The sequence below is a fragment of the Cygnus atratus genome, chromosome Z (genome assembly GCF_013377495.2).
Source record: "Cygnus atratus isolate AKBS03 ecotype Queensland, Australia chromosome Z, CAtr_DNAZoo_HiC_assembly, whole genome shotgun sequence".
In the NCBI taxonomy this organism is placed as follows: domain Eukaryota; kingdom Metazoa; phylum Chordata; class Aves; order Anseriformes; family Anatidae; genus Cygnus; species Cygnus atratus.
This window is the reverse complement of record NC_066396.1, coordinates 77220631-77240313: the sequence shown is the minus strand read 5'-3', so window position 1 is coordinate 77240313 and position 19683 is coordinate 77220631. Positions and strand designations below refer to the sequence as shown.

Below are 19683 nucleotides of genomic sequence, written 5' to 3'. Positions count from 1 at the left end.
CTTCTGTGCTTGTTATTTAAGGTTTACAATTTTTTAGTGTGGTATTTGCAAGTAATAAATGCGTTGCTGTTAAATGACAAGAAAGCCAGAGCATCTTTATGACCAGTAGGGTGAGCTTAATAACCACTTGCACTTCCAAATTAACTCTAGTTTGGGAGAGCTGAGACAGCTGTTCGCCAAGAACTACAGAGATTTACTTCATAGGGTGGAAGTGTGTTCAGGGCTCTGTGGACCACCCCCAATTGCCAGCACCTTCATGAAAGCTTCTTGAGCTGAAAGACTAGAGCAGCAACTCTCCTGCTGTCAGGGTGGGTTGATAGACACCTCTGAGGCCTGTGTCCCTTTCTAAGGCTGTCACGAAGGTGGCCCCGTTAAATAAAATTGAGTTAATGCTGCTACTTGCGCAGAACTGTAAAGATTCTGAAGTTTGGGTCTGACTGTGACACACAACTGTCTGGGGGTCTGGCCTAAAGAAGTAGGCTGCATTATAGAAGAAAGAAAATGTCTCCAGTTTTGGCTCCACAGCCTAGACATCATCTGGGGTTGGAGGTCTGTAAGAGCATCAGAAAGGCGAGTGGCGTGTGATCCTGGCACACGTGGTCCAGTACAGAGCTGATGAGTGCACGTGTGCCAAGCAAAGGCTGTGTCTACCAGCTGCAGTTTCTAGTGGTGTCAGAGCTGATAACCAGAAATTTTGAAACTCCTTGCCTGAGTCCAGATGTGATACGTTGTGGTAGGGTAGCTCCTTTGGTATCACAGCCATCGTGATTCTAATGAGGCTGTATCATGAAGCAAGTGCCAATCATTAGGGATGGTTTCTGCAGTGGAACGGGTTGGGAGTTAAGAAGTTTGCTGCGTTATAAAGTAAAATTGTTTTCCTGTTTCCGTTGGTCAACACCTAGATTGTGGGTTTTAAAAAGTTTTGGAGAGGGAATTTCTCATTTGGTGTTAGTAGAGCAACTAGTGATAGAATATGAAGTCTTCTGACAAAAAAAATAGTGATTTTACAACAGCAGCAAGATTAGATTTCCATATGTCTTTGTTAGAGTTGCTGTGTCCTTTTACTAGTCATTTGGCACTTTTTTTTCCTGAGAGGTAACTCCTGTTTTATAAAATATTACTGATCTCTACAAAGAAAGATCAATTGTACTTTAGGAGTACAGGATAATTGTACTTTTTCCTGCGACTCTGAATAGTTGGGGTCTCTAACTTTTTTTTTCAAGGCCTAAGCATAGATACTACTTAAGAAAGTTTGTATGAACTTTATAATAAATACTGCACAATACTGAACTTAATTATAGATTCAGTCTTTTTTAGAAGAAACAGACTCCTGTCAAGCACACCTGGAGTTTTATCTTCAATCATCATGTCAGACACAAAATTCTTTCCATAGGAACTGGAATTAGTATTTGTTATTGCTAGGTCAGGCCAAAAAAAAACCGTAGGTTTCTCTGGGACTTAAATTAATTGAGAATTATAACATCTCCTTAGGCAAGAAAGCTGGGAGGAGAAATTGTTTGTATTTTAACATATATTTTGGTAAACAGCCTTCCAAAATTGAAAATGGTCACTGTAAATGTTGACAATGGTGTTTTTTCATAATAGTCAAATAATGACAGAATTCTAGTTTCTAGTGTGAAGGCAGGTAAAGGCTCCTGACACAACTCATCAGATTTAGGTACTGAAGGGATTATTAAACCATTCATCTAATCTCATGTCTCTCATCCTCAACCCACAGAACTTCACCCAGTTGCTTTCATGTTAAGTGCAAGTCCAGCTAGTTTGACTTCAGCAAGTCCTGCTGATTTGACTCTTTCTTTAGCGCATCCCAGCTGTTATCTGTTAATATTTAACTGTTCTACTGACTTAAATGTGTCTTTGAGTAAGGTTTTTTGCTTTTCTATGCTACATTTTAAAACTTCTAAGTAGCTGGGATTTTTTGTTGGACTTTTCAGAGATCTCTACACCATTGTCAAACTACTTCAAAAACTGAAGTTTTTCATCACTTCATATTTTCAATCTTTTTTTCTCTCTGTATTGTCCAATTTTTCAATATTACAGTATGGATGTTAATATAACAGAATTGTAGAATAGGATATAGATGAGGCCAAAAATGTCCCTCTGAATCAGCGTTTAAACCACTGCCCAATCTTCCATGCTGTCAATACCTGCACTCCGATATTTTACCTTGAGTTTGGCTCCTTGAAAGTACATTTTTCACAAAGCTTATAGTGGAGCACAGCGTCCTTTGTTCCACATTAGGGGTAACTTATGCAACGAAAAATGAAAATATTTATTTGGCTGGAATGTTAATTCCCTCGTTATAATCATGGTTCTTCTGTGTGTTCATCTAAGAGTCTCTGCTTCAATTAGTGTTCACTAATTTATATGAAAGGGAAGTAAAATACAGAGTGAGTATCTCTGCCACTAATTGTTTTGTAGTTGTCATCTTGGAGCTTGCAAGATTCGGATTCCCTTCCTTGCTCAGGTCAGGCACAGAAGCAGTGCTGACCTCAGGTGTCCTTACCCTTGTAACTGCTGTAACCGTGGTCATAATGAAACCTTTTTTCTTGCACCCCTTCCCAACTTTATGGTGAACTTTGGAGAAGCTGCTGTCTGATTCCAGAATTCGCACTCCCTTTCTTGCAACCTGACTTAAATGCCCTTAAGAGTTTCAGAGACTTTAACTGTAGAGGCAAAGCAGTCTTTGGTGTAGAGAAGATGGATGTTGAGATGACCAGGGCCATGAGGAGTTGGGGAAGAGACAACAGAATTCTTTCTGCTGTGAAACAGATGGAGAAGAGGTAAGAGGTTTTTTGGACCTCCACCAGACTACTCTTAAGGCACAGTGTAAATGCACAGCACTGGTAACCATATTTCAGCACACGGAGCCAAAGTGAAGAGGTTGGATGGGCCACGCCACCAGCTATCCCCAGCATCTCTGCAGGGTACCCACTACCACCACTTTTATTTACTGTGATTTGTTGTTTGCTAGCCCTCCTCTTTCCTTGGATAACGGAGAGCTAAATGCTGGCGTTTTTATTCTTTCACACAACCGTATGTGTGTTCTGGATGCATTCTTCTTTCACCCAAAATGTTACATGGATGAATTTCGAGGATCTTGTACATCTGCCCAGTATTTCTTACAGCTTCACTGAATCACAGTTACTGTTTATGCACAGTAACTTCAGCTCTGCTATTGTTTGCCCAGAAATTCCAGATACATCCTTACAACGTCCCTGCTGTGGCTCTGTGTAACACTTCTGTGAAACATGGAATATATATGCAATAACCAGAGCTGAGCTGCGTACATATCCTATGGTGAAGCCTCTGAAATCAAGCCTTAATCTAGCAGTGGAACAATGTAAAGAGACAGCCAGGTTTGAAGGAATTGGCTGCCAGTAGCACAGCTGTATTTACTAATGACATGCACCAAACCAACTGTAGGTACATGTGAGAGAAATCAGATAGATGATTACGTGCAAAACAGCTAAAACATGACCAGGCTTTTTCAGGTGATCCTTGATTACAGCATGATTGGAAGCTAGCAGACGCAACCATTGAATTCAGGGCTGTGATTCGCTGCTTGCAGAGCAGAGAGCAGTTCCTAGTGGAAAAGGCAGGTCCCAGTCAGCCAGCTGAATTTAGAAATCATGCTCCTGTGTATGCCAATGTTATTCTGCACAACTGCTGGTGTTAGGATGCCAGGTCAGTTTCTACAGGAGCTACATTACCTCACCTAAGTAAATCAGCAGCTTTGGTTTTGTTATTCCAGCAAACCGAGTCTCTTCCTTTTTATTTCGATTTGCTTTTCTTGCTTAGCAAAAAATACTAGGGTGGCTTTCTGTGATAGCTGCCTTGATGCTGCAGCCAGCAAAGAGGACTGTGTGAAGAATGTGTGGTTCAAATTCTGAAGTCAATCTGGCAGTAAAGGAGACGAAGGTTTACCTGGTGGTAAGTGGAGCTAGACCAGTTTCTGACACGAGGGCATTGTCATGAGGTAATCTTGCCACTAGATGTTGCTATGAGTATGAAAAAGCTGAGGCATGAAAGGTGCTAACCAAAAAGTTATGTGCACTTTGACAAAGCAAGTCTTCAAAATGGTAATTTTACCTTTTAACTGATTCAGTGAGTTCTCACTAGAAAAGTGGGATACTCACTGCCTTATTGCCTTTGTGTACCCAAATGGGGGATAGGTGCATATAGTAATGCAAGAGCTTATGGAGTAAATTCACCATAAATCTTGTTAGATCAGAAACATGGAAGAGAAGAACACAGATTACTCCATCAGGCATGTGCACACTGTACAGGTTTGGTTAAATTAAGGAGCTTTTTTTTAGCTTCTTGTGGTGTGTTACTAAGATGGATGGATATTATTCATTGTAAGAAGTGAGAAAACGCACAGAACTGGGAACAGAAGAAGTAAAGCATGAAGACATTAAACGTAGTTGCACATTTTGAGTTGCAATTTTTGTCATTTGTTTCACAAACATGATAGCAAGTAATGTCTGGTCAGCACTTGGGCACCAGGAGTCTTCTAGGATATGTCTGTAGGTTCTGCCACTGCCCAGGATTGCATTACCCAGTGTTGTCTGGATGCTGTAGAAAAGCAATCAAAGGAAGAAGAGCCAAAACAAACCTTATCACCAAGTCACTAGTACAGTGGTTTGAAGCCTAACATAAAAGTGTTGAAACCATGTGTTATTCAGCCAAACCCTCTGAAGCAGAAGGCAGCCTGCAGAGATCAGTAGTGAGCTTGTGTGATAGATGCAGCAGTCCCTGTTTCTTCTTCACTAACAAACGTGTGTAAATATTGAAGCACTTGGCTAACCATATGAAGCCAATGATACCTGACTGCTGTATGCAGGAGAATAAACCTTACAAACCCAGGAAAATCAATATTTGGCCAAGTAAGGCTTGCCTGGAAGCCACCACAATTCAGGATTTTGACCTGGATCAGGTGCAAAGGACAGAAGGATTAGCTGGTTTCTGCAGTTTGCCAAATCTTTTTCCGCCCATGCTCAGCCCACGCTCTGGGCTCAGGGCTCTGCCTGCCCCTGAAGAGGAGTGGCATCAACTGCGGCACTTGCTCAGCAGAAGCAAAAATTGTCAGGTTTCTGCACTGTCAGGTGATGTATTCCAAGAGACAGACCCAGTACCAGAGATTGTCTCTGGTGATGCAGATGACTGCTGGTAAAAATCTGCTTAGTGTCATCCTTCTCTATCCACAGCCTCATCCCAGGCAGTAACACGGGGCGAGGGGGGGGCAGGGAACAAGCACCTGAACACCACCTCCCTCCACCTGGCCTCTGGTTTTTAACACAGGGGTGCTGAACCCAGCAGAGCCACAGAGAAGCATGTGTCCTTGTCTCTTTAGATGGGGCTACTTCCTCCAGTCTGCTGCACTAATGTTATTGGAAAATAATACTACAGGAAAACATGCTGTTTTCTAACAGGCTCGAGGACAAAGAAGGTGTTCAAGGTGAGATTCTGTAAAATCACTCTTTCCAAACACAGCAGTAAACTCTTCTCTCACTTTACGCTGAAATTCATCTTCAGTAGGTGACAGTCACAACAAACACTGAAGTGGGTAAGTGAAAGTTTCCTTCTGGCGTAGCTTTTTTCAAGCACTTTTAAGACTTTAATGCAAACCAGGACATAAAGATTACAGGTGTAACACCATCCTAACTCTTCCTGAGCACTCAGTCTGAGGTTCCTCTCTTCAGGGCTACTCTCTTAGCATGCCTTTGTATTAGCTTGGCTTTCTAAATTTAGGAATTATTGCTGCAGCTATTCAACATGCCAGCTTTGCAGCTGTGAATTCTAGCTGTACATTTTTTATTATACATGGTAAGAACTCATTGCTAAGAAACGTCTTAAACTGTTTAAAACACTTTTAAAAGCCTTATACACATGATTAAAAATATGCAGATATTCATACATACTCTATTCTCTAGAAGAGACTAGTTTTGAGGAAACAGTTATAACCTCACAGTTCACAGGAAAGAGCAATCATTTTCCTTTGTGCTGGAGCTGAAACGCTATGCAATATAAATACAGATGTCCAGGCAAACTCATTAAACTGTAGTCATAGCAAATGGTGCAAGAAAAGAAAAAAAAAAAGAAGAACTTTTGCTGAAATTCATGGTGTTGCAACAAGAATTGATATTGATTACTTCACCATACTCAGCTTTAATTAGCTAGCTCAACACTGACTGTTGTGAAAACAAGCATGCAATTTGACCCAAGGAGTGTTTCTTTTAGAAAACAAAACTGAACAATGACAAACCTTCTGGCAGACCAGATGGGGGCTAAATTCTAACCTGATCATGCTGACACAAACGAGGGGTTTTGTAGGTTGTAACTGCATTCCAAACAAAAGCACATTTTTGGCTTAGCTGAACACATAAAATTCATTCTTCTTGTTGATTCTTGTAACCAAAGGCAGGTATGAATCAGTTCCCTTAAAAGAAGTCCCCAGAAGCCATGGTCCTCAATACGTCTTCCCAGATTAGCAAGGATGAATAACTGAGCAAATCTACAGAACTCTTTGGATCCAGAAATTGTCTTTCTGCTAGGCTGCAAGATTTCAGATAATGTACATAATCAAAACCCAAGTTCAAATCTAAAAACCTTCAGTAGATTTGCTAAATAAAACTACTAAATAATGCAGCAGCGTTAACTCGATTTTGAAATAAAACGGGATTTTTTGTAGCTTTGCATTTTTTGTAAAATATTCTGTAAGTTACTACAGCACGGATGTAAATGGTGAATTACCTCCCACTTAAGCCATTAGAAAGTAGATACCTAAACACGATTCTCTCACTCCTTGATCCCAAATATTTAGGTACCCTGTATTTGTATCTCAACCTAAGCTCAGAATATTTGTACTAACTGAGCTGAATTTTTCCCTGGTGGTATTACAGACAAATTTCAGGGAAGCATTGACACTGATGATGATGATGATGATGATACTGCTCTGTTACTTATTTGTTTTTGTTGTTAAAAGGTTAAGAATTGTAACAGGGTAGGGAACTGTCAGTTTGCTCATCCACTTCATGCTCTCTCTTATCATCATCATATCCAAGAAACTGGGAACAGAGTCAAGGCACCGCAGAGGAATTTGGAGAGGTTTTATTAGCAAGACAGAGAGAGTTTCAGAAATGGGGAAAAACTTTGACTTCCGAGCCAAGTGTATGTGTGGTTACAAGACACCTAGGAGGTATCCTAGAGCGATTACCAGGAGGATGTCTAGAGGCTGGAGTGTGACTGTCAGGACACTGACAGAGCAGTATCCCGCTGTGTGCAGCCATCCATTAGCAAGTGCCTATGGTTGTCCCTGACAGGGGAAATCTCAGGTCTATAAAAATGTGCAATGCCCTGCCCAAATAATCTTTGATTTTGTTTACAAATGAAAAATTAACGTAGAAAGTAATGGGTGCTGAGAATTCCTTCATGTCAAAGAAAAGTGTTTATTTATTTCTTATCTAAATACACATCCATTTTTATTGCAATCATTGAATAAAAGAAGATTAAGGTGCAATGTAAGGCTGATGAGGTGGAAAAGGGGTATATTCTCCTAGATGTTTCATATGTTAATTTGTCTGTAATTACGATCTGTTTAGGTACAAAGTCCAGTGCACGGTATCACACAGATGGAAGAGATGCTGACGTTCTGAGTAGAGGACCGATACTTAACAGACTTGCAATAGGCAGTCTTGCTGACGACAGTGAAGAAACCTGACTGGTCAAAGCCTGCTTCAAACAGTAGCATTGCACCACAGTTTCTGCTTTTGAGGCAGAAACAACAAGAGCTGGTCTCTAAGAAACATCTGTGAAACTATGCTTGTAAATTGCACAGCAGCATCTTGGCAGTTGAATCTTCTCAGTGTCTCACAACTACTACTGGAAATGATACTCAAGGATGTTCAAGGCTCTTTTCATTTCTTTTATCAAGGAACAGTTTTTGTCCAGAGTATGAAAACATTAAAACTAGCATTTCATCTGCAAGTTGTTCCAAGACCACTCAGTGTCCAGGATTGCATTCTATTTTTCATATTATTTAGAAGTGGAATTTCTTCTGTATATTTGACCCTCAGTGCAGTACCAGGTAACATCTGTGATGCTATGGGAAAATGAGCATTAAGCAATCCTCAGATACGCTGATGCAGCATTCAGTGCTGATGGTTTGTATGAAAAGTTCCGTCAATTCTTTCCAGTTCCCTGATCCTAAGGACAGCAGGAGCTAACTCAGACCCTGGTTGAAATAACGCTGCCTGAGGCTGGTTCTAAGTTATACCAAGCACAAAGGTCTAAAGAATTAGCCAGGGCAGAGTGAGTGTGTCACTGTGATGGGCAGAGGCAGCAGAAGCTGGCACAGAGCTGGCCAGCAATGCTGGGCAGGTGAGAACAGCTGATTGCTTTCACCCCTTTGTTCCACTGCATCGCAAATGAAGATGCAGAGCAGGGATGAACATTTAATGGCTCTCACAACTGCTTTTATCTGCTTCTTGTTCTCCCTCCTGGGCAAATCTTCCTTAAGTTTGAAAATGGGCTGTGGATGTAGTTATCAAGGATATGTTGCCAAAAGCGTTAAGCAAGGCAATGTAGATGCTGTCAAAGTACAGGAATGGAAGTCCAGATTTTACAGATCTTTCACGGAAAACTGGCTTTTCGGATTGTTAGGATCCAGAACTGGATAAATGATGTGCTTTCATTATTAATTCCAAATTATTGGCAAAAGAATTGTGCACCAATGGAATTTCAAAGGGTGTACTATATTTCAATCCACCAATAACATGTGATGCAAGTTAAAAATATGCAACCAATCAAAATATCTGAAAACCTAGAATTTGAAATCCAATGCATCTTACGTTTATAGCTCTGATGTGGCATACGTTGGGCTCTGTATGTAAGTGACATATTGCTGAACATATAAAGTAAAATCCGTAATTCCACCTCAACTGCTTAGGACTTGTGGTCTGTTTTACACAACACATAAAATGTGATTGGGAAGGAGTCCAAAATGGCTTGTATGGAAGTTACATCTAATCTGTTTCTCGCTGATTGCACTTCTATGCGATTCCTACTTGCTCAAACTTCAACAGCTCTCAGGAGAGGCTTGCACAAAGACTGCAGGATAGGGACTAAACGTGTAAACGATGACTAGTACAATCAGAAATACTAATTGACTACAACAGTTACTCCCTCAGGGTATGGCAAAGCTTCCTTCGGAGGCAGTGAAGCAGGGACAAGCCAGATGTTCTCATATGATAGCATTAGGCACCTTGAACTCTAGAACCACACCTGCTTAATCAGATGTAGGCTGTAAGTACCCTGTTTGTAGAATTCTGATCCTGTTTGCTCCCTGAAGCATGACATACACATCTTCTCAGTGTTATTCAGCCATAGGATTAAGATATTCTACGTGTGTGGTGTGGAATATGAGGAGGGTCCATGTCTTAGGCTGTGATGGAGAAGGTGGTCCAAAGGCAAAGTAGCCTCAGCCCATACACTGATTGCTAGAAGCTTAAACCACATCCTGCAAGTACTTTGCTGTACTCACACACGGTGTGGATTTTCTACAAATGTGACTGTCAGTAGATAAGTTTAGAGGATTCAAATGCGGCATTTCAACTCTGTAACAGGTTTCTGCATTTGTGTGCAGTTCTATTAAGGCCACAGCCACAGTAAAACAGAGGAAGGAAGTGAGAGACTTCAAAGGGTCAGTGCTATCACAGGTCTTGATGGTGCTTGGGAGTTGTCACAACTGCATCCAGCTCCTAGGTCTTCAACTGTAACCAGGCATGCTCTTGACAAAGAAAGAGCCATGAACAGTCATTTTTCCATGCCGTATTGCTTACCAATCAGGTAATCAGATTCCTTTGGTCTGTGTTTGGTTTCTTCTCTAGGGAAGTCTACAGTAGCTTTACTACTGCTAACCATCAGCTGTCCTGCAACTCGTGGGTCTGAAGAGGAGATATCAAACAGAAAAAAAAAAAAAAAAAAAAGGGATGAAACTGAAAGTTACTGCAGCAGTTTTTCTAGATCACACCATCAGCCACGTGCTGGAGAGACCACCACAAAATGCTCTTACACACCTGAGAGAGACCTCCCTGCCAGGGACCTTCTGACAGTCAGGAAGGGTGTCAGCAATGTGCCAAACACATCTCCCTCAGTGTACATTTTCACTGCAAAGCAGGAAAGGCAGTAAGGCAGCCATGTAAGCAAAATATCTAAAGGTGAGTCCCAAATGAATTTGAAGAGCTCCAACGGCAAAGCTAATGTTTTGACAATTCTGATCTTTTAAAATTTTGTGGGAGGATGGGAGAGGAAAATGGTGATGTAATTTTATCTTACCTTTCATTTAAATCAGCACTTATATTCTGCTCAGGTCCTAGTTTTGCATAACTTAAAGGTAGATTTAGACCCACAACTGGGCCTACAGTACTCAGCCACAATATAATGTAATTTGTGTGTCTAGAAAAAGACAGAAAAATCCATAAACATCTTACCTAACTTTTCTGCATTGCAGATACAGTTGACAGTCATAGAAATAAAAATAAAATAAAAAACAACAACTTCAAGTGGGGCCATTCCTTTACTTTATCTATATCAAGTGTACCTCAGCTTTCAGCGCTTAAGTGACAATACAGAATCCCTTTCTATTTGGATCAAGGAAGTTGTTTTGATGATGTTCACTTCCTAGCTGACTTACTTTGCCTGCACCACATCAAGCCTTGCAAAGCACAGTAGCGTTTCTTACCTGTTCTGCTTCCGTGAGCTGGCCAGTACAGAGGACATGAATTCATTAGTCCGGCAGGGGTGTAGAACAAAAAATGGTTGCCCAAGTAACGGGTGCTCCTAAGAGGGAAAATCAGTTGTTTTACTATGCAGGAAGAAAACAGAAAATATATTGTTTACACTTGAAATACACAAAGCAGTGTCCACTTAATCCTTTATGCAATTTTTCTCAATTCACATTGTTTTTCTACTAGCAGTCGCTGACATATCAATACTTGACAGCATATTCTCTTTCTAAAAAGAGAAATAAAAGCACCAAGCAGGCAATGCCACAGTTTAGTCCAAATGTAAAAGTTTTCAAAAGCGGCTTGAGTTACAGTCTTGTGAAACAGGTGCTGGGAAATAAATGGAGTTTAATGTGGAGCTTGTGAGAGAAAGCCGGAAGGGAGAAAGAGCCCTCAGGGTGGCTTTAACTTCCACTAGATGGCATATCCTCACATTAGGCTATTCTACAGGAAAAAAGTATCCTGAAACGCAGCTGTTTGTCAAGAACCCAATCAAAACTGTCCTGCAGAAAAAAAAAAAAAAAAAAAAGCCATATAGTGACAATTAAGTTTGCAGTCATACACACTACCTACAACCTGCTAAGGCTTTGTGTGTTCCTTTCCACCCTCACACCGCATGGGGTGCTGTTGAAAACTCAATCTGATGCTGCACAAAGCTTTCACTTTCTTCTTCAACAGGCAGTCAAACTAAGTACGTGTTCTGACTGAATCAAACTTGCACTCCATGCAAAGCCCTAACAGTGATCTCATCTGCTCTTACATCAGTGATACCAAGAGATCAGCACATCTGCCTCACGCACTGTGCCCCGGGGAAGTGATTTTCCTTTAATGCTGCTGAGGTCACCGCTACTGCTTCTGCACCAAAATCAACAAATCCTACCTCATCCCCATGCTCAGGAAGGGCAAAAGCACTTAATACAGCACAGGGAACAGCTAGAGAGTGATTCCAGACGAGAAAGATGCCCAACGTGGAAGGCTAGCACAGCCTGCTTGCAGCCGAGCCCAGACTGCTGGAGCCAGAGCCTTGGCAGAGACTTACCATGAGGACTGGGCGTTTTATTCTGGGTAAAGGCCCTTTTCCTTAGCTGCACTTCTTGTGGTGGCTTTATTATGGTTGGCCAAGAAGAAACTATACTAATCTTATTCTCCAAGACATAATCCCTTTGTCCAGGCTGATATAATTGCAGCCAGAGTCCCCTGGTTCTGTGGCTGCATTTTGTCTTAGGATTTAGCAAATTGCCTGCACTGAAGAGAGGAGGATCGTTAAATCTTCTTACAATACAGTAAAAACTCCTTTTCCAACCCCCTGCTAACAAATGAAGACAAATCCTGGCCTGTCATCTTCAGCAAAGAGGACATATCCTATATCACAGTGTCTCTTGCAGTTAAAGGACACTTGGTTCTCATGCTAAAAACACACTCATAAAGATCAATCCTTTTGTGTCTAGGAGAACTTTTAAAAACTTCCAGAAGCTTCACAACATATAGAAATAATGTTCAGAAAGCTGTGTTTTTACATTGCAGTGCAAACAGATAACTTATGCATGAATGCTACCATCTGCTGTTGGTAACAGTGAACTGATGCTGTTTTCCATTGAGAAAAACTAACAGTTTGAATAAAAGATCCATTCAAATTATATGCTAGCTTAAATCATCTCAGATCTCTAAGCAATTCTAGAAGATACATAGGTTGTGCCAATGGTATTCCTCAAAGACAGTAAAAACAGATAGTTAACATTATTTACAGAACTATTAAACCAAACAAAACAAAACAAAGTACCTCAAGCAGCAAGTTGAGCAATTCCCTTACATGAAGAAAGAGTCTAAAGAGATAATATACACTCCCAAAGAGAATGCAGAAGATCCGCTGGGCTTTAAATGTCTTAGCACTCCAAGAAAAGCATATGGATGATTTCCAAAGCTGAACGTTCAGCCTGAAGTCAATCCCAACCATCCTATGACCTGGTATTTCATCCTATCCTGCAGTTCTTGCTTGAGCAAACCACCAATGAATGACAGCCAATGGCAGCCAGAGATGATTTTTTAAATAGCTTATTAAATAGCTTATTCATCTTTCTTCTTTTAGTTCTTCCTCTCCTTACAACACAGTGGAGTGAGACTGAAAAAATTCCCAAACACTAACAATTACACGTCTGTATGAAAAAGCAAAGTGTATTGCTCCCCGATTTTTCAAAAGTGTGATACCCTTGATCCCATCTTTAGTGTCAAGTTCAGACTCCTGAGCATGTGACAGTGGTGAAATCCATTCAACTTCCAAACTCCCTGCAGCGTCTCTTCCACTCTTCTTGAACAGTGGAAAGGCACTTTATTACCTTCCTGATCCAGCAGATGTAAAGGGAGAGGTTTCTGCAACAGGACCCAGCCACCAGCTTCAGAGTTGATAGAAATACTTTGAGGACACTTGGTTCAGGTGAGTCAAACCCTCCTCCTTGCACTTCTGAAGCAACAGGAGTGCCAGAGCAGTGCAGATCTCACTGCAATCCACCTAATTTTGAATGGCAGCAATGGAGTTCATTGAAACTTGTGCTGCTTCTTGGCGAGGCTGTGGGCATGGCACGTGCACTACAGCTGCCCGTACCTGTGCATTCACAGAGAGCTGCTTTGGCTTCCACTTAGGCAAGCTGAGGACTGTCACTTATTTGTTTACCTCTAATCCATGAAATTTAAGTATTACACAGATCCTTAGCAATGAAAGTCCACAAACATGGTGTCAAGAAAATAGTTGTGTATAAAATGGGAATTTTTCAATAAGCTAATTGAATCTGCTTGTCTTTTTCACCTTAAATGAAAGGAATAAAACTGCAAGAATGCTATACTTTTCAGAAACATTCAAAACCTGAAAGATAGGAATATGTCACACTCTGTATGTCTGACAGGAAGAACACAAAAGCAGGAGAGATTACAAGAATTCCTGAGCCAAGCAGGAGTTTCTAAGAAGGGAAATGGCTGAGGCACGGAGGGAGAGCTGTTGAGCAACCAGGGAAAACAGAATTCTGAGTGCATCAGATCTGATTCAGTCAAACCCTAAATTCCAGACCCTGCACATAATGGCATCCCCATGAGGCTTAATGTATACTCAAGGTTAAATCACTGACACAGCGGCTCAGAGGAGGAAGTACCAGACAGCTGCCAAAAACAAAACAAAACAAAACAAAACAAAAAAAGAGTTATCAAAGCTCTGAATGACTTAGAATTGATATTGGGCTATAGAGCATTTTTATTGCCAGGTCACCAGTTCAGATTTCAGCCCGGGCTTGCAGTAGCTAGAACTCATTATTGTACGACAGCTGTACATGCAATTGTCAGTCAAACCGGCATTAATTAGTGCCCTTGTTGGTCATCACTGCAGATGAGTTCAGAACTGAAGGCAGTGGTTTATCTTGCCACCCCAGGGGTCTGCGCTGAGCTGCTCCATCAGGAAAAGCAAGAAAGGTGCACTTCTGTCGCTCATGGTATGCCCTGAGAAAGGGCTGTGAATTTGCAGTATGATGACTCCCAAGTCCTTCTCAAAGACTATCCAGAGTGTATCTCATGAGAATTAAGGAGCTTGTGCTGCATCAGCTCCAGGAACCTGTTTAGTACCTGCCACAGTCATCTGTTGGAATAAAGATACCCCACAGGCAGTGAAATGTATCCTGGGAAAATGATAGGACGACAATACTAGCCTTCAGTTAGCCTCACCTGTGCATCCCTTTTGGGAAAACCATAGAGTCCTATTGAGGTTTCATGAAAAAAAAAAAAAAAAAAAAACACATTTTAGGTAGCAAAAAAGAGTCTCCTTGTCCTTAACCCGTCATATAGCAATGCCTTTTACAGAGAAACGTGTGTGACTTTCAATTCAATTCTAGCAATTACTTGTTGGCATTGTACAGAAAGAACCCATTTACAGGTTGCTCTCAACTCTTCTGGACAGTAATGCTTGGATAGTTATTTTGAAATCTGCTGCTTTATTTTCTTGTTGCCATCCCCACGCTGACTCACAGTGCTGATCAGCACCTGACACTGGAGTACATCACACACCTGCATATCTCTTGAACCTGACCCAACTTTCATTGGAAATCAAGTTTTTACAGGCAGCAACTAGCTCCAGTGAATATGAAAGCTCCAAACATTGCTCCATTTACTTTCTGTAGGAAGACATCTTTTTTAAGTGACATAAAGAACGACTTGAAAGGATGATCTGCACCCATTTCTGTACCTGTTGTCTCAACTTCTCTCACAAAACCACATAAGAGATGTGAAATGTTTCATTGGTAGTTTGATAATGAATTTAGTTCTGTTTAGGGATGCTACACAATACTGAACATGACTGAGGAGCGTAACAGCTTCCTGTATGTTAGCTGAGCAACTACAACCATCTGTGCAGGTGTGGTGAGCTCCCTCAGATGTGAGGACAAACTGGTGAGCTTAAACCTCTTTCACTGAGGTTTTTGTTAATGTGCCTGAACCCTCAGCAACAACAACTACAAAAGGAATGCTACAGGCTCCCAGAAGACCAAGAAACATTTCAGTTTAGCAGCAGCTTCTTCTGTGTGGCACAAGAAGGCCTGTTTTCATAAAGTCTGTCAGCGTTGCCAATACTCGATCAACTGTCCTTCACCCTTTCTGCCCTCATTTACTGATGTAACTGGGCTGTCCTCACAAGGCCATGAGGTGTAAAGGGGTAAGACTAGCTTCGTCTCCTGTCCTGTGCACTGCCCGTAATGCAGTGAAATGTTAGACATGAATCTGAACAGTGGCAAAAATTGGGTGGCTCCTAAGTGCACATATAATCGAATACAAAACTTCCATCAGGTTGGGTTATGTCTCTTTACCTATCAGTGCGTGTAGGAAATACTATCCAAGTCAGATTTGAATTAAAAATAAACATTACTTCAGGTAACGGGTAATTGCCTGTAGGTAGCTGTGCTGTGCTCCGCTCTTCTCTTTGCCAGCCAGCAGATATTTTGTTGTCAGTACATCTCTTGTAACAGCACCATTTATCTTCCCTGTCATAACTGGAGCTCGTCCAGTAGTAATGGCTTCTATTTTCTCCAGTGCTACATTAACCTGCCTTAGAGCATACATCATAATGTTTATTATCTCTCCATTTACGATAGTGCAAGGGATTTGTACGTAAAACTAACTCTGCCCCGATCCAGTTTGCATGATGTTGTTTTACACACATAATCACGGAGGGGTGTCAAAACTTTCATGCAGGATACTGCTACCAAATACCACATCCAGCACCTACCATCTCCAGGTATTTTCCCAGCAGTGTTTGCAACCCCAGTCATCAGGTCAGAAAAAGAAGGTAGGATTAATAAATTATGACCTCCATAATCTCTTCCATTCAGGAAAATGGAAACAGTGATGCAATGAATAAAGAAGTTGCAGGCCCTTCCCTTTTCACCAACTTTCAACCCCACTTACTGAAATAAATGCCTACTGTTAAGTAAAAATCCTTCACACAGGGTTATGATGCTACAAGTATTTTATGTCCTTGAATTCACAACCTCCTTCTTCATTCCTTATTTTTTATATACACCAGTAGTAACTTACTTGTCAATAAAATCAAACTCTTCTTATTCACAAAGACAGTAATAAAATTTTTCTTTTCAGATTGACTCTATGTCCCACGACCACAACAATAACTGCACATGTGGAACCCAAAGCACGTTGAACTTGAGGTCAAAGGAAGACTTTATGCTTCAATTACACACACGCTCCAGTTTGGGTGTAAAAAGCAAGTAACATTTTTATGAATGAGGGCTAGGGGGACATTAAGCCTGAGCAGTAAAGTCAGATGAGCATATGCATGTTGTGATTACAAGGACCAGTAATGGTACTTGCAAAGGCAACAGGACAGCAACAGCTGTTACAAGAAATGTGTTCCAAACATCTCTCTCTCTGTTTCCTTCTTCTTACAGATTTTCCCCTAATAATGGAATTACTGCAACAGAAACTCCATTATTATGGCACCGCTGTGTTGCAGAAGCAGCATTAAGGAATGTCAATTACACCACGAATTTCTATCATCCCATTGGAAGGCACAGATTATAGTAATAAAACTGTTAGAATACTAACTGTGTAGTGCTTCTCCTTTCTACTGATGTGGGTCACAACATTTCTATTAATGCAGCCACTTCATAAAAACAGTGTTTAAGAAATAGGACTGGTACTGGTTACAGAGAAGTGATAATCAAAAAAATCTTCAGATGGGGCAAAATGGCTGGTGAAAGGAATGTGCTTGCTGTAAAAGCTGTCAAATCCAAAAAGCATTTTAAAAGCTCCTTCCATCTTAGTGGGCACAGGATAGAGTTTATTACCTGGGACAGGTGACATATTTAGTCACCTTGATTTCAATTTACAAACAGAAGTCAAGTCATCCTACTGATCTAACTGAGGGAAGCTTCTATAACTTTGCAGTAAAACATAGAGAAGGACTCCTATTGCTAAGCGTGCTGAAGATAAAACAGCCTACTTCTGTCTCTAGCAGGTGCTAGAGAATGACTATAAAAGTGCAACTATCGCTGCTCTCCTGCATTTTCTTAGATAATCAAAATAAATCTGCAATGGTACTGAGCTAGGGAAAACCTGAAGGGAGCCTGATGAGACAAAAAAGTGAAAATCAGATGAAAAAAGCGAATTTCTGTCATTACTGAACCACTTCTTGGAGGAAAAGGCTACAGATGGATTTTAATTCCTGCTGAAGTTCTTCTTTGGAGAGGGACAGTTACAGTTGCCCTTATGATTTAATGTATGTGTTCCCTGTGTATTTCCAAAGACATACTAACTTCAGCGACAAGTTTTTATTAATACTTTCACAACTGTGAACCCCACACAGTCAAATAAGCTTTCTTCTTGCATCAAGTATGAAGTCCAAGTTGAAAAACCAATTAATCAAACTGCTGGAGTTTTTCTGAGGAAAATGGAGTTGCTTTGGCAGATTCCACAACACAAATATATGAGAATACCTGATGCAGCCAGAATTTCTGTAAAATGAACAACATTTACCACTTTGTACCTGCTGTTTCAAATCCATCATGGCCAAGATGGTGGAAATGCTGTTTCTGAAGAAACAAATTCTTCAGAGCACAAACTGCCACTGCTTTTTCCATACAGGACATCTTAAAACCCTGCTAATGACATGAAAGCTGGCTGATCACAGCCTGAATGCAGCCTTTTGTCTACAGTTTGCAATGAAATTGTCTTTTAATTTGGACAGAGCTCTAACCACCACGTTCCACGCAAACATCACCTCTACATTGCTAACTTACTGCTACTTAAGTTGACATCTTCAGCTTCTGCTGAATGTGACACCTGAATGTGTCTGTAGTCAAATGTCACAAAAACATCAATCTTGCTCTTCCATTTTTAAAGCTACCAGAAGTAGGATGTGCATCCAAAACAGGAAAGGTACCTCAATCCAAAATCTTTGGGGACAGCTTTGTTTTTCTTGTATAATGCACAGTGCAGGTTAGAAAGTCACACACAAAGCCATTTACCCAGAAATAAAGTGTTTTCAAAGGCAACAAACAGAAGTGTGTTTAATCAGAAGTTTCGCTTTCATTTACTTTACATTGTTGGGCCCTCCTATTTCAGATTTATTCAAAAGATAAATACATTTTCCATATAGTGGTTTCTGTAACTAGGACAGTGATAACAATAGAAAAGAATGTCATAAGATCTTACATGCATATGCACTTCTTGTGCAGAGCTTACTATTGTAACACCTTAATACTACAGAATAAAAAATAACATAAATAACTAGATAACCAAGACCTATTTCATATTTCATCCCTGAAATTGGTTCATCTGCCTTATTCCAGAATATTTACAGTTTTGAGAGGGTGATAATCCTCTTTTGCAATTTACATATATATTTAATTTTTTAATAATTTAACATCTAACAGAATATCTTTTAAAGGCATACCTAAGAAGTCACGGAGGACAAGCATAATGTTAAACACGAACAGACAACACTGCTGATACTTATATATAAAACCAGGTTTGAGTTACTAAATTTAAGAAAAAGTGGAATAAAGCACTAGGTGACGCTCAGACAAAGCTATGTTTTTAAAGCCTAAACTTCTCAAAAGCATGTAACTTGCATTTAGGATTCCTTAAGAAAATTCTATAGTTAAAAATTGGCAGGTCCATAACTATATTGTCAAGAAATGGCATCTCAGCCATTTTTCCAAGAAAATAAACAGATGATTCTTCTTCCATGCTTGCCAAAATAAGATTAATTCAGTTGTCACCATTTTAGTTATGTAGCATATAGTCTTAATTAATTACTATTTGAAATCTGTTCTTAAGTTAAGAGATTCATCTAAGGTGCAGAACTGAAAGATCCAACAAGCTGTATAAGTATGGAAAGATTTTGGGACAGATTTCCAACCCTGATTAAAAAATGTAGAGTTCAGAAGAAAAAAAAATCCATAATGGCATTTGATAAATGTGCCCCCAAAGGGTTCACTTTATAATCCCAGGAATTTCTGGACAAGAAGAGATTGCGAAGAGAGATTTTCATGGGACTTTTGAGTTTGAAATACTGTAACTAGCAAATGAGATGGCATATATTTCTACCTCCTCTATACAGTTTATCAAGAAGAAAGTATGACTAATAGCTATAACGTTGTCAGAAGACAGACAATTACCACAGGGTAATGAATGGAAAGCAAATTTCTTCTGCAGCAGAGCAGTAGAACACTAATTTGACTATATCAAATATAAGAAGGCAATGAAGTGTCCGTAAAAGTGTGACTCAGCCCTCATTCTGAGTTCAGGTCAAGGGAAGACTTTCTTTGTTCCTCATCTCTCCTTATAATGCTAGATGACTGTGATCCTCCGGTTAAAGCACCCCATAGCA

At 40.4% G+C, this 19683-nt stretch overlaps 1 protein-coding gene across 3 annotated transcripts in view; it reads right to left on the bottom strand.

Annotated features, from left to right (window-relative positions):
• Nucleotides 1-7448: 7448 nt before the first annotated feature.
• Nucleotides 7449-19683, bottom strand: part of ATG10 (autophagy related 10) — an 83205-nt gene continuing 70970 nt past the window's right edge. For 2 of the 3 annotated variants that reach the window (XM_050716481.1, XM_035567576.2), the window contains exons 6-8: nt 10766-10863; nt 10360-10479; nt 7449-9968 (exon numbers count right to left, since the gene is read on the bottom strand). In XM_050716481.1, the coding sequence (XP_050572438.1) occupies nt 9938-9968; nt 10360-10479; nt 10766-10863 (249 nt within the window). In that variant the 3' untranslated portion in view covers nt 7449-9937. The remainder of the gene's footprint in view (nt 9969-10359; nt 10480-10765; nt 10864-19683) is intronic. The other variant, XM_035567577.2, reaches the window with a different exon arrangement.